Source organism: Lutjanus erythropterus, chromosome 4, assembly GCF_056507025.1.
Source record: "Lutjanus erythropterus isolate fLutEry1 chromosome 4, fLutEry1.hap2, whole genome shotgun sequence".
NCBI classification, from domain to species: domain Eukaryota; kingdom Metazoa; phylum Chordata; class Actinopteri; order Lutjaniformes; family Lutjanidae; genus Lutjanus; species Lutjanus erythropterus.
Genome location: NC_139320.1, coordinates 9652559 through 9668212, shown reverse-complemented (window position 1 = coordinate 9668212; position 15654 = coordinate 9652559). Strand labels below are relative to the sequence as shown.

The following is a 15654-nucleotide window of genomic DNA, read 5'->3' as shown; positions in this document are numbered from 1 at the left end:
AGCTGTGCCATAATAAAAGGAAAAAACAAGTTGAGAAACACACACGTTCACACACCTGCAACATTAAATAACCCCGACAGCTTCCCATCCTGTATCCTGTGTAGTGTAGTACATTTTGGTGTTTTCACTCAAAATAACTTACAATGCACAGTGTACGTGATGAAATATAAGACGGTGACATCATTTAGATAAAAACAGTAGCTACTGTGTACTGGCGGAGGAAGAGTCCACATCTTTTACATAAGTGAAAGTACTAACACTGTAAAAATATTCTGTTACAAGTATAAGTCCTGCATTGAAACAATTATTTAGGTGAGAGTATGTGAATATAACCAGGAAATTTGTACTTATGTCTTAAAAGTAAAAGTTTGCAATGCAGGAAAATGTCCCCTGTGACTGTTACACTATTACATGATTATATCATGGATTAATCTGCTAATTATTTTTTTTCCATTAATCGACGGAATTTTGGTTTTTTAAAAAATATGACAAAAGTGAAAAACGTTATCATAATTACCCAGAATCCAAAGTGACACTGTGACTGTGCTTGTTTTCTGATCTGATCAATACTTCAAATTTAAAATGATTACAAATAAATTGAAACAATTCAAAGTGAAAGCAGTAAATTTTTGCATTTGAAAAACTGGAACCATGAACTGTTTTTGCCATTTTTGGTTAATAGTTGCCAATTAATATTCAGTCAATTAACTAACTGATTGATCAACTCATTGATTCTGCTGTACCCATAGAACCTGTTGTACTGTATTATCATTTTTATATATGTCTGCATGTATCCATGTATTCATGTATGTATGTATGTATGTCTGCATGTATCCATGTATCCATGTATCCATGTATTCATGTATGTATGTATGTATGTCTGCATGTATCCATGTATCCATGTATCCATGTATTCATGTATGTATGTATGTATGTCTGCATGTATCCATGTATCCATGTATCCATGTATTCATGTATGTATGTATGTATGTATGTATGTATGTATGTATGTATGCCCATGCTCTATATCTATACACATGCATCTATTTGACCATACACATGCCTAATCATGCATACGTATGTATATGTTACACATATATACACTGTGTACTGTATGTGTAAGTGTACTAACATATACATTCAATTCTAATACACAAGTATATCTTATACTGAAGATTGCGTCTGTTGAGTTGTACAGAAACCTGCTTCAGGACTTATCAGGATAAAAAGAACTGGTCTTCAAGATTCAAGATATTATTTTGTCACATGAATATTTGTATGAGTAGAACAGCAGTTAAATGAGAGTACAACAACTCTGACAACTGTGCAAATATCGAACATAGACATAGTGGAAATAAAGAAATGTATATATTATATATAGCTGCATACAGGGCAGAGTAATAGAATATCAATACTAAAAAAGTACTAATAGAGCAATATACAGGTAAAAACCTGGAATTTCACAGGACTGTTATGTACATGATGAAATAAAATGACAGCAAGGTCAGAAAAAAAATAGAACAGTTAAAAAACAGTTGCAATGATTCAGTCATGTACAGTATGTACACTTGCAGCATGCATACGTACGTAACATATACGTAGGTATGCGTGATTAGGCATGTGTACGGCATATGTATTATAATAAATATGACATACAGTGAAAAATGCAAAAAATGCAGAGTGCAAAATAGGTGCAGGTCTGTTGTGCTTATTTTCTTATAATCAAGGTAGTTTTATTTAAATGAAGTATCATATTTCACAAGCTGTATGTTTTGAATAAAAAAATATTTATTTGTAAAGTAACTAGATATAAACATTGTATAATTAAAAACTTAATTTCCCTCTGAAATGAAATGTGAATGTACTCAGGTAAAATATAAGTACCTCAAATTTGCATGTAGGTTCACCACCTGAGTAAATGTACTTAATTACATTCCACCACTGCCGTTCATAAATGCAGATCACTGACATGTTAAGCAGATGTGTCTCTCCTTCTTTAATCCATGGCAGTAAATCATTTGTCTGCTGACTAGTTGACACTTGCATCCAACACTTGTTTGTCCCAGGGACTGAAAAACAGTGTACTCTCTGCCAAGGTCAGTGCTCCCAACGCAGCTGGCTGGAATCCCCCAGACTGTAACACAGACCAGTGCAGCTCTGCACGTATACACATCTCCTCCTCCTCCTCCTCCTCCTCCTCCTCCTCTCTATCTCTCTCTTTCCTCTTTTCTGTTGACGTTACAGGAATCAAGCCGAGGACAACAAAGAGTTAACAGGCAGTTGAGGCCTCAAAGCAGATTTGCTTACTTTGTCTTTTGCTGAGTTGTGTGCTTTTTTAAAAGGCCAATATGGCTTAAACACATGCAACGAATCAGCTCTTAATGTATATTTGTCCATTAAACTATAGGTGTAAACAAAATACTTTGATTGTCAACATTGATGACTCAAATTATATGGTTTTATCTTGTAATATAGTATAATCTGATGTAGGTGCCAGGCCTGCACATCCAGGTTATGCTCTATAAGTAGACCATTACAAATAAAGTTTTGTTCTGGCAAGACGAAGAATGAAATGCCTGCTGCTGCTGCAAATGACGAATGTCATGCCAGTCAGATGACCACTTTAAAAATAGACAGCAGCACTTTTGTGTCACGGACAATTTGTTATTTATTTATTTATTTATGAAGAAGTGGGAAGAGTGGGATGGAAAAGAGAGAGGAGAGAGATTTAGGTAAAAGGAGGTTGGAAGACAGGTCCTGAAAAGTGCAGAGACACGGGGATGGTGAAAGCAGCGGCATGTTTGTAAAGTGTTTGACAGCAAAAAGAAAAGAAAGGATGGGGTTTGAGGGCGTAGTGGGTAGCCTCAAAAATCAAGCTGACAGTTTGCAAAACACAAGAAGCTGAGATGGGAATTTGAATTATGAAAGCCGCGCACCGGAGTTTCAATCCAGAATTAAATAACTACACCCAAAATCAATAAAGGAAGTGAAATCAGACTGAAAACATATAAATGTCTATAATGACGATAGAGTCCAGTCATCCAGACCTACACAATGCACAATAAAGAGAGAAAGGCAGTAGAAAGAGGATTTGTTGAGTAAAAATTGAGGAAATGAGAGTAAAGGGAGAAGAAATGTGTAATAGCAGCAAAGACAGAGAAGGAAACGGGTTAGTGAAGTGGTAAGGCAGGGGAATTTGAGAATCAACTGTGCCGCTAGCTTTCCTTAAAATAGCTCACAGAGATATATAGAGGAATTTTCTGACTGCTGTTAAAATGCCTAAACTGTTCTGTCCACGCTGCACTTTTATTGTAGCATAAAAAGTGACAGTTAGTCCAGGAAACAGTGCAGAAATTCATCCTAAGTTTCAGCACTGAGTTATAAAAGAGTCTACAACAGGTAAAATACCAGCACAGATTTAGTCAAGTCAAGTAAATTTTATTTATATAGCCCATAATCACAAATCACAGTTCGCCTCAAAGGCCTTTAATAAAATCTTAGCACGTCATGTTCTTGCCAAAGCTAAGAAAAGAGTGTCATGACCAACACTTGAGGCAGGTGGACATGAGCGAGAGGTAGAGGTGCAGTATACTTTTTATCTGTAGACAGTTAAAACTACCATCCACACAACACTTCAAAAAAAAAAAAAAAAACATTGTGTAGGTTTTAGTGGCATCTAATAGTGAGCTTGCAAATTGGCAGACTCTGTGGAAGCTCTCTGTAGATAAACAGTTTATTCTAAGGTGACGAAAACGCAACAATTACTGTTTTCAGGTCAGTGTACACAAATGAAAACGTACTTATGAAAATTAGAATTAATGTCTGCCATGTTTTACCAGTTATTCCCCATGAATTTTTCAGAACACAATGGAACTTCAAAATATCAAAGTGGTGTGAATTACTAGGAGTCAGAATTGAGCACTCACATTAATCAGGAGAGAAGTTCAGGAAAAATTAAAAATCTAATCAATCTAAGCTCAATTTATGTAGAGTGTGATGTTAAAACGTCATTCCAACATCTGTTTGTCCACTGTGCAAAGTACCATATGTATCAACATCTGTATTACTTTAGTCACTGAAGTATCATCATACAATATGCATATTTATTTGCATAATTATTTGTTCCCTACATTTTGTGTTCATGTATCCCAGTTATCTCATTTCAGGTCCTGTTAGAATGATCACAGGTTACATTTTGTCCAATTAATTATGTTATTACATTACACGTGTCATTTTTTGTTTTTGTTTTTGTTTTTTCAATTAAACATTCCCAAAACAAAGTAGAGATGCAGTCATTCACTGACTGTGTCGGGCAATTCACCTAAACTTATTGATAAATGAAACTTGCTGGTTACCTTTATCCAAAGTAACTGAATTCTCTTTTATTGAATTACTTTACCGCTTACTACAGAAAAGGTCATTTACTAAGTAATTTAAGTAATGTAAAGTTAAGTTACTTTTAAATGTCTGCTTCCATTCTCTTGTTAATGAACACACATATGCAGTATATAGGCCATTATTTTAACGTAAATAGATTATTTTAATGAGAACTGTTATCAATTGTGCCCCTTGTCACTGATGGTAGCTGTAAATACTCCTGACAATTAGAGGGCAGCAACAACCAGCATTCCCATCAGTAAACTACACTTTTATTTCCCGTGGTTTAGACAGTGGGATTTGATAGAAGACATGATTCTGGATGTATCTTAGCCAAGTGTTAACAACATCAAAAAACCCTTGAAGATAACACGACTCATTGAAATTGGCTTAGAAATAAACACTACAGTGCTAAAACACAAATCCTGTGTTTATGTGTCTTTGTTCAGAGGTCAGTCTACCTGTGATGAATATGGCAGCAACGCTGCAGCGAGAAGCCAAAGTGGGCAATGCAGCATTTACGTATTTAATATCTATGATTGCTACCATAGTTAATATTAATTATAAGATGCCAGTTTATACTGGAAACACTACAATAACAAAAAGCAAGCTCACATTGCCTGAACTGTCTTGCACCGATGTAAAGTCACGTGACACTGGACCATAAACCGGAAAATCCTGGGAATAGGCTGCGTTTATCTGCTGTCCTCTGCAGGTGTCCTCTCTTTTCACACGAGTCAGAAGTAAGAAGTAACAAGCTCATTTAAATGATGTTATTTAATTTGAAAACATTACTAGTTACATGTCCAGCTCCCACCAAGTAGTGGAATTTAAGTAACTCAGTATTTTGTAACATATTACTCCCAATACTCTTGACTGAAAAAAGGAGAATTGTTGGACCAACTTGGAAAAAAGTTAGATTAACATAAGTACTATAAAGTTACTTTGAAACCACAAATTTATTCATGTTACCAACTCAAATATTTTTAAAGATGGTCCAGTGTTCCTGCAATAGGTGTTCATGACATTAAAAAAAAGCAGTCCAAAGGAAGTGAAACTGTGCGAATCCTTCAGTTGTTTACAGTTAAAACACTGACACACTGGCCGGATTAATAAAACAGCCACCTGCTTGATTGTTGACATTCAGAACATTGTGTCAAACACAATGAAGAAAATCAAGTTATAAGCAGCTGACATGTTTTTATCTACGGATGCAAAGGCTGAGGGTCCACTCCCATGAGTAACATGCACGCTGTTCACAAGACTGTTGAGGACACAGGTTGGTCTGCCACATGTTCACCTCCTCCCTCCACACACACACACACACACACACACACACACACACACACACACACACACACACACACAGAGGCCTTTGCTTTATCAGGAAATTGTCCTGGACAGCATCCTGGGAAGCCCAGCCCACACCCAGTGAACCTGTGTGTGTCACAATAATCTTAAAACAAATACTTTGCAAATTATAAAGAAGTATACAAATCAGAGAGCTATGGTAACTTTACTAACACACATTCAAAAAGGTGAATGGCATTTTCTTTTTGAAGACATTTTTCTTTTCTTTTCTTTCTTTCTTTCTTTTTTTTTCAAAGTTTTTTGCCTTTCAGATGTGGAACTGGACTATTTCTTATTATTTGTCTAGAATTAAAAGAAAGATTGCTTTTAACAAGAATATATACATCACCTATTGTTTATATATTTGCATACATACTGTGTATGGTAAATATTAACAGATACTTATAGTGTTATAATGTTAGAAATACAAGAATGTCAGTGCACACTGTTGAAGGTGACCTCTCCTTTTCAGGTGTACACTGATGTTGCAAAAATAATCAGGCTGTTTTGAGCTGGATGACTGTTGTGTGAGTGTGTGCACGTGTGTGTGTGTGTGTGTGTGTGTGTGTGTGTGTGTGTGTGTGTGTGTGTGTGTGTGTGTGTGTGTGTGTATACAAACATCACTTTTCCATTGTGTTGGGGACAGTAGCGTGAGAGCGACCAGAGGGTCAGCTACGCATCACATCAAAGATTTGGCTGTCTGTAAAAGACTACACTTGCAGCCACTGTCAGCACACACACACACACACACACACACACACACACACACACACAAATACACACTCCCACGTGAGACTCCTGTGCAGCTCTCTCTGTGCTCCTCACTCTGAACAATCAGGTATGACAGGCGTGGTCTTTGTGTCCCAGCAGGAGGTTAAAAGACAAAAGAGCCTCAGGAAGAGGCTGTCCACTCATCCTCACTGAGGACACACAGATCTCTCCCTCACATCACATCGCTGTGTATGCACATAGTGTGTATTGTGTCGGTATATGAGTGTATTTGACATGATTTATCGACAGCAGAGGAGGATAAAAGCTGTGAGTGTGTTTAAAACCTCACATTTTTGGGGTGATATTTATGAAGAAGAAGGCTAACACATATTCTTTCCAATCCAGTTTCCCTGCTTCTAACCTGCCAGAAATAATGACAGGTGTTATCCATCATGTTTTGAAACCACTCAGATTTTTTCATGCTCCAATAACAGAAACCTTCACATCCGCAGCTGAATCTCTCATGACCTTCCAAAATCCAGTAATCAACATGAAAAAAAGTGGTTTGTTATAACGAAGACTGTTAGCAGTTAATTTAATCTTATTATCATTTATTTGTGGCTAAATGTCATATATTGTTACAGGTGGAAGGCAAGATAAATGCAGCTTATGATTAGATTTTAACAAATATAACTCACTATGATAGTGAGTGATATATTTTTAAAAATATTTTTAATTAAAACACATTTCATACATAACATGCCACTCAAGGTGCTTAACAGAAGTAAATCAATTCATAAAAATAGAAGCTCATAAAAAATATATCAAAAAGATGCACTGTCATGCAGGGGAAAAACAAGTTGTAAAAACAGATGAACAGTAAAATAGATAAACAATCAGTAAATCCAAATAATTGACAATAGAAAGGGTTAAGAATAGACTACATGAACTAAATGCTTGCCTGAATGACAACAGAGCTTGCTTCTAATGTGACTTCTTATCTTTATATTATTTTTAGCACAAACTTTTACTTTATTTTAGTAGCACATGTTTGAATTCAAATGATTTTATTTTGTTGTTCCCTGTCTTCACTGCCAAGTTTGAAAGCAACAAAATAAATAAATAAACATAACTTGTCAGCCTTGTGCTCTGGCTCCCTCGTGTGGCGTCACTTTGCAATTGCAGGTGATTTTACTTAATTTATATTTAGAGGTGAAAAGTTAAAATGTCCATTAAAAAATAAAAATAAAAATAAACTGTGCATCACAATAATCTAAATGAGACTTTTATCTATAATTCGTTTGTGTTAATGCCTCATCTGTCGCATGGTGGCGCTGTATTTTTTCACCGCACGGCGCGTTAGACTCTTCCGGGTTGGTTGTCGTTGAGCAGGTGAGAGTTCACAGGTTATGCAGAGGTCGTGTTGTGCTTTCTCGTCGTTCAGCTCGTATTTTAGCCGCTGGGACTCGTGATGTGATGGCCTTCCTGAGTCTGTTCATGAGAAGGCAGCTGCCGCCGGCCGTGTCTCACTTCGCCCGGATAGTGAAGCTGCTCCCCCGGCCTCCGCTGGTGAGGAGGCTGCACGGCTCGGCTCGGCTGCGGGTCGGAGAGAAGGGACCGTGGGGGAAGAACCGGGGGCCGGAGCAGCAGTACCAGCTCACAGACCTCGACAGGGCGGACGCTTTGGTAGGTTCAGACCTGCAGATTAATCCTGTATATTGACAGCATGGAGTTTTTTTTATTTGTTTGATTTTTAAACCAAACTGTGATGCTTTCATACTTCCCTCTTGAGAGGAAATCTAGAGTCATTCTAAATTCCCAGTAGATTATAGACTATTGTATAAATTAGAGGTTGATGTTCCTAATAGCTTTCTTCTTCATTTTCTGTAGATGCTGAGAAAGTCCCACGAGACAGGTAACCTGACTAAATTCATGCCGGAAATTAAACTTTGGTCTTTTATTAAACCGTCAGTCTCATACATGGAAGTTGATATTTATTCAACAGTTGCGTTGTAGGTGTGTTTTATATATAGATTTATATATCGACCCCTTTATGCGAGGAACCTGAAAATATGTTGCCTTTCTGGACTCATTCCAATTAGTGATGATGTTGGTTAAAGGGACAGCTAACCCTCAGATTAAAACAACAACAACAACAACAACAACAACAACATACATTTCTCTTACCTATTGGGCAATATATTAGGGGTATAACAATTCATCAATATGTTCACCAATCAAATATGATTGATACAAAGTGAAAGTATCGATCTGTATTGTCATCTTTACAGTATCCTTTTATTTTGAAATTTACATGGTGTGTCATAAAATTGTTAAACCATAATTTATTTGTTTGCACTGAATGTGTTAAATGAGCATATGATTATAAGATATCATGTACTGTTGTTCAGATATCTAATATAATATTGTTTTGTTATAAAACTTGCAAATTGCAAATCTGGATTTTTTTTTGGTGTGAGTTGCTGAGTTTTGGAGATATCAGCTGTAGAGATATCTGCCTTCTCTCCAATATAATGAGACTAAATGGCACTCGGCTCAAATCACGAAAAAGTACATTTGAAATGACCTGGTTACTCAAGATAATCCACAAACCTCGCTGTGAGCAATTTCATGCAGTGACTGTTTGCCAGTGCATCTACTCATGGATGAGAGGTTACAGCTCAGCTGAGGAGGACGCCATTAATATTTACATCCCGTGCGATCGCCAGCATCGGCGTCTTGTCCCTGAGTAGATGGACGCTTCCTTCTGTGCAGTGATGCAGGTGTCGCTCTGTGGAAAACGTCCTGCTTGAAACTGCTCACAACAACATCTGTGGTTTATCTTGAGTAACAGAGTCATGAACTCTGGAAACATTGCTGCTGAGTTTTTAAATGTATTTTTTGTTGCTTTGAGCACCACAGAGTCAGTGTCATCTAGTGAAATTATATTGGAGAGAAAGTGGACATTTCTACATCTGATCTCTACCAAAACTCGGCAGCTCACAGCAAACAGAGCTACAGGTAGGAGGAAATATATGTTCGTTTGTTTTTTATTTTGGAGTGAGCTGTCCATTTAAGGTTATGGATACTTTATTGTCCCCAGCAGGTGAAAGATTGTCTTGGATTAATACCAAGCAGTAATTAAAACAGCAAACATAAATTAGCAGGTATTTTACCTTTGACAGCCGGTGGAAACACCCGCTTTATAATAATTATTTGGGTGCAGTTCATCATTTTAGTGTTTAATAATGTCATCAGTAACATCACAAATTGGGCTGCAACTATTTTCATCATCAATTAATCTGTCATTTATTTATTAAAGGTTATTTTTTGCCTTTATTGAGTTAGGACAGCTGAAGATATGACAGGAAGGGGGGAGAGAGAAAGAGAGGGGACACGCAGCAAATGTGCTGCAGGCAGCCGCTGCAGAGGACCGATAGCCTCAACACACCTGAGCTATAGGACTGCCTCATCTGTCATTCATCTTTTAGTTTAATAAATGGGTGGTTTGGTCTGAAAAATGTCCCAAAAAAATAGTGGAAAATGTTGATCACTGTTGTCCAAATCCCAAATTAACGTCCTCAAATGTCTCTTTTGGTCCAAAACACAAAGATATCCAGTTTACTGTCATAGAGGATGAAAGAAAACAGAAAATATTCACATTTGAGAAGCTGAAATCAGAAAATTTGGACATTTTTTATTTAAAAAAATGGCTCAAAATGTTTAATCAACTGCCAAAATACAATTATCAATTTAATAATCGATAAGAATCAATTAATCATTGCAGCTCTAATCACAGTATGAATCTAAATACTCTTCCAATATAAATGTATGAAATAATCACATTGTTATTTGTAATGAAGTACGTTCCATCAAACATGTAAAAGAAACTAAAACAGCTAATTTTGTTCATCATTAATTGCAGTTTAATTGGAATGATTGATTTTGGAAAACAGTAATACAGTTTGATCATGTCACTACTTTACGATTGCAACAAAAGTTGATTCATGGTTACATTTTAGTTTACTGCCCAGGAATGTATTGCAAGGACTACAAAGATCAGGGGGTTAAAACTGAAGTGCCCATCCAACATTTCAGTGACCATCAGGTGGTGAGAGATGAGATCATTTAGTGGAGAGATTGATTGATCTGTTTCTTGACTCGACGGACGTTCAGCCTGTCACAGTGATGAGTGGTGACACAGTCATAACTTTATTTTAGCTGTAAGGAGGCAGCAGGGAGGAGGAGTGTGGAGTGGGTGTAGTGTTGAACAGGCAGCACAGAGAAGAGAGACGGTGAGTTTAATTATAATTAACAGGAAACTCAGACTGTTTGGTTGATGTCCCTCTCTTTCCTGCACGTTTTGTTTAAAGGCGGGACAACCTGCACCATTCATTGCCTCTATCTTTCAGCTTTATTTTGATTAGTACAAAAAGATTGACATCATTTAACTCCCTGTATAATTCTGCCTAATTACAACCTGAGCAGAGGTCCAGTCAGACGAAGAGAAAATGCCTCTTGTGTGGCTGTAGAGGACCTTTTAACTGGCTGCTATTCAATCAGTCAAATGTACTTTATATTCGACCTGTAGTCCACAAAAGAAGAGAAACGTAAGACATACGGTGTTAATCATCTCTGCTCTCTAACTGTCATGATATACGGTTTCTGCACATTGATTAAAAAAAAAGAGATGTACTTCACTTCTTCTAATAGCATGAAATGATGCAATATGTTTGCCCATGGACATCAATCTGCAACCTTGGAACTCTGCTGCCAATTAAACTTGAGGATGATCTTGGCGGGCAAAAAAAAAAGAGAGAACATTTTCAGAGAAATCTTGCCCTCCACACATACAAAAAATAAATCTATCACACCTTTCAACATCTGTCAGCAGCTACAATATGTTGCAATCTTTTTCAGCTGTGAGGAGCTCCTTCATGTCCTGCGTGTAATAATGCACTGTAGGACAGTCGTGTACATCAAGAGCAGACTCATAATGACGTGTTTCTGATTGTGCTTACTGATACTCATATGTGTGAACACAATATTTACCCAAAACCTGCCTAGAAATATAATTCTGATGGTAACAGATTAGTTTTTTTTTTTCAGGTTTCCAAATTTGTCTATCATTGATTAAACATGCAGTATATATACTGTATATAATTATATGTGGTGTATTTAAGGCTTACATTGGTCTTATATAGTAAGTATCAAGTGCTGAGTAGCAGTAAGTCTTACAATAGTCCAACTTAGCAGAAAGTTTTGGTAAACAGAGGCAGCTGTAAGGTCAGTAATTATATTGTCATATGCATGTAGACAGGATGATTGATTCTGGCTCTGCACAGTTTTCTTTTCAGGCTGCAAAGTCTAAGCTGTTTATTTCTGGCTGTGATTGTTTCGCAGGATTCCTCTCATGGTTCAGGAACGGTCTGCTGGCGACTGGGATCGGAGTCATCGCATTTGTCCAGAGTGAAGTGGGACGAGAAGCAGGATATGGTACAGGCTCGCTCACTGACTCTATATGCAAAGAAACAAAGAAACACGTAGCTGCATCATTTCAGTTTGTAAAGACCAAACGTGTTGCTGTGTTTAACAGGCAGCTCAACACACTGATACAAACAGACACAATGTTTTTAGCACAAAGAAAGAAAAAACTTAATGTGAAACAGTTTCCAAATTTTCAAGAAGGCCCAAAGATTTAAGAATTTGCTGTGCACAGTGTTTTGCAAAGTTTATGAAGTTTCTTCAAACTCCACACCTCAAAACATTGTGCAGTTTTTCTAAAACAGTCTGGAGACTTTCTGCACAGGTGACACAGAAGCAGCCTGTATTGGCCACCGTTTATTGTATTTGTAAAATTTGCCATGTTTACCATAAATAAAATGTTGTCTTCTTTAATTAATTCAGTGTTAATGGGGAAGTCAGTGTTCATTCAAATACTTAACCACTAAACGTTGGCAGCAGTTAAGACACGGAGCAGCCACTCGTACAGAAATGCTGCGACGAACTGACACAATGTTTTTTACAAGGAAAGAAACAACTTAATCTGTTGCATTTAATGACGAATTTACAAGAAGGCACAAATGATTAAGATTCTGCCACAGACATTATGAAGTTTCTCCTCGCTCGACAACTCTCAAAATTGTGTATTTTTTAGTTGAGTAGGCGGTCCTTAATGTGGCCCAGAACACCTGTGAAAGTGGTCCGAGTGATTGGATCTGGTCTGGACCACCCAGGACGCAATAAAAGGTGTAAACAGCACCTCTGTCTTCTGTACAAACCAGCAAACCAGCAAGTGAAATAAGAAACAGTAGCTCATGGTTCAAGTTTAGTAACAAAATGTTGTAGATTTAAGAAAAATAAAACTATAATGATTTAAAAAAAAAAAAAAATCAATGAATGTCCATGAAATAACTGGAATTTAAACTATTTAAACTATAGAATCTAAATGTGTCAATACACCTCAGCGCTTTTTGTCTTAAAATCAATCACTTTTTAAGAGAACCTTGTAGTAGTTCTTATTTTTTGATTCAGCATCAGTTTTATGATGAATAATTTCACAAGGATTTCTGCAAATTGAATAAATATCTTTGATATCTAGTTGTAACCAATGTCATGGTTGCCTGAAATGCCAGTTTTGTGTGTTAATTTTTTATTAAGCAAGGCCTTCATTACTTCATTAAGTAGTCATTGAGTTTGATGCACATTAATATGTGAAAAATCATGAAAACAAAACTTAAAGTCATGCAGTTAACATAATTTATGTCAGAATAAAAGCATGTTACACTATTTCTTACATGTATTGATGATCAATCAAGGGCACACAAGCAGAAATAAGGACTTTTGTGTTTTGATCTTCTACTTTCACTCAAATAGTTAATAGAAAATGTAGACTCATTCCTCCTCCATCCCACATTTAATTGCAGTGAGCTGTGAAAAAATTGATGGGATTCTCTGTACAATAACACCTCATCAATCTGTTTCTCCTCAGCCTTCTTCATCCTGGGAGGCGTGTGTGTGTCGTTCGGCGGTGCCTCGTACATCGGCAGCCTCTTTGCCTTGAGGAGGTTGATGCTGCTGTCTGTGCCGGCGCTGCTGCTCCAGAGCGCTGCTGTGGGCAGCGTCGCCCTCTTCTGGCTCTGCGCGGTATCTCTCTACATCGGCCGGCTGGAGGTGGAGATCATCCACGAGGAGGAGGAGGGAGAGGATGAGGAAGAGTGCCGGGAGTGCCGCGAGAGGCGTGAACACCGGGGTTATCGCGGCTCCCACGACAGCAGACATCATGACAGTGAGGACAATGACGGCAAAGGGCCGAATAAATAGATAATGCTGGATGATGGAGCGGAAGAGCGTGTGTGTGCTGCTTTGATTTGGGGTTTTCCCCGGATGTGTGTGTGTGTGTGTGTGTGAGAGAGAGAGAGAGATTGGTCATGTAAAGATTATTGTTAAGTTGAAGAAAGACTTTTAGACCTTTTGGAAAAATTGGTCAGAAAATGCTGAAACTTTGGTAGTTTGACTACATTCACTTCTGGTGAATAAATTACCTTTTTTGTAAGATTTCTTATAATCAGACATATTCAAAGCTGCTTCACTGACATTATTAATCTGTCTGAAAAGTGTGTTGACTTTTTTTTAATTTTTTTTTTTTTTACATCCTCACATTCACAGGCACACTGCAAAGTTTCACTGAAAACATCACATATTTGTTCAGTTATACTTTTCACTGCAGTTTGCAGTAGAGCTGCAACTAACGATTATTTTCACTGTTGATTAATCTGTCTATTATTTTTTGATTCATCGATTAGTTGTTTGGTCCATAAATGCTACATTTTGTTTCCCAAAGCCCAAAATGACGTCCTCAAATGTTTTCTTTTGTCCATAACCCAAAGATATTCAGTTTACTGTCATAGAGGCGACAAAAAAACCCCAAAAAACAAGGAAATATTCACATTTAAGAAGCTGAATCAGTCAATTTAATTGATAATAAAAATAGTTGGCGATTAATTAATAGTTGATTAATAAGCGATTAATTGTTGCAGCTCTAAACATTGTTTGCTCCATCGTACTTTTCACTGCACTGTTTCATGTTGTAGCCATTTCTTTGGTGTTTCTTAGCCAACTGCTGTTGTAGGATGCCGTCTGATTTATCATCTTGTTTGACATAATTAACTGTGATTAAAATACTTGAAGTTTTCTTTAAAGTCTTGAAAAAAAACAAGCTGGTTGTTAGAAAGAATCAACATACTATGTGCAGGTTTCAGGTCTGTCTTCGTTTTTTCAAACAGTTAAAATCAATGAGGGCTTAGGATATAATTTTTTACAGAGGTTTGAATTACCCTGTTTTTTTTTTGTTTTTTTTTGTTTTTTGTTTTTTTTGTAAGGGCAATAGCATTTTTGTCAGTTGTTGTTTGTCATAATAGTATTTCTAGACTTTTGGAAGCAAAGAGTGTTTTTCACAGCTTTTTCTGTGGTTATATATTTTGCTCTGTATTGTTGGTATACATGTACAGTATCTAAATGTAACCATGAACCATTTTACTCTTTGAGTGAGTTTCACACCGTGTGATGGTCACTACAAATGCTGTCTTAATGGATGTAAAGAATAGTTGATAGTATGGGAGAGTAAGAGTTTGTGTGTGGAAATGGGGTTCACTATTGTTTGCTTGTATTTGTGTTTGCACCGCTCTCAGTGCGCCCTGCACTGTACTGTACATACAATAATAATAAAGCCAGAAGAAATCTGTCCAGACTTCAGTGTGTACCTTTTTTTTTGTTTTGTTTTCACATTTAAATCAACAAGTGGTCTGAAACCTGGGAATCACAGTCCAGGACCCCTCAGTGAGGTCAGCAGATAAATCTCAGGTTTATGAAACAATCAGCAGAATCAGGAAGAGAACAAAACTTATAATCCACAAAATACATTCAACCAAAAAAATAAATGCTACACTTTTGCTCCCATTTCCCATGAGCTGATGTAGAGAATGTCTCTTAAAATTTGTTACACTCTGTTAGTGAGCATGATGATCCGTCTGGGTGTGACATACAGAGATTCTGATTAGACAGCATGATTTTTGCACAGGCGTGTCTTGGACTGGTCACAATAAGAGGCCACTGTAACGTGCAATGTGATCTTGAAAAAGGCACCGAACTACAGGACATCCACAAAGTCTCTTTACAATTTAAAAAAAATATTACAAAAGCAATTGATGATATATG

At 37.0% G+C, this 15654-nt stretch overlaps 1 protein-coding gene across 1 annotated transcript; it reads left to right on the top strand.

The window, feature by feature from the left end:
• Window positions 1–7802: 7802 nt before the first annotated feature.
• tmem160 (transmembrane protein 160) lies at window positions 7803–14656 on the top strand. The gene is made up of 4 exons (XM_084716912.1): window positions 7803–8124; window positions 8329–8353; window positions 11842–11934; window positions 13430–14656. The coding sequence occupies exons 1-4, from the start codon at window positions 7915–7917 to the stop codon at window positions 13759–13761; spliced, it is 660 nt and encodes a 219-aa protein (XP_084573038.1). The 5' UTR covers window positions 7803–7914; the 3' UTR covers window positions 13762–14656.
• The last annotated feature ends 998 nt before the right edge of the window (window positions 14657–15654 follow it).

Excerpts from the sequence above, each read along its gene's own strand:
- tmem160 (XM_084716912.1), top strand. The coding sequence starts at position 7,915 with ATGGCCTTCCTGAGTCTGTTCATGAGAAGGCAGCTGCCGCCGGCCGTG. Across the intron at positions 8,125-8,328 it reads TCGACAGGGCGGACGCTTTG|ATGCTGAGAAAGTCCCACGA; the intron begins GTAGGTTCAGAC and ends CATTTTCTGTAG. Across the intron at positions 8,354-11,841 it reads GAGAAAGTCCCACGAGACAG|GATTCCTCTCATGGTTCAGG; the intron begins GTAACCTGACTA and ends ATTGTTTCGCAG.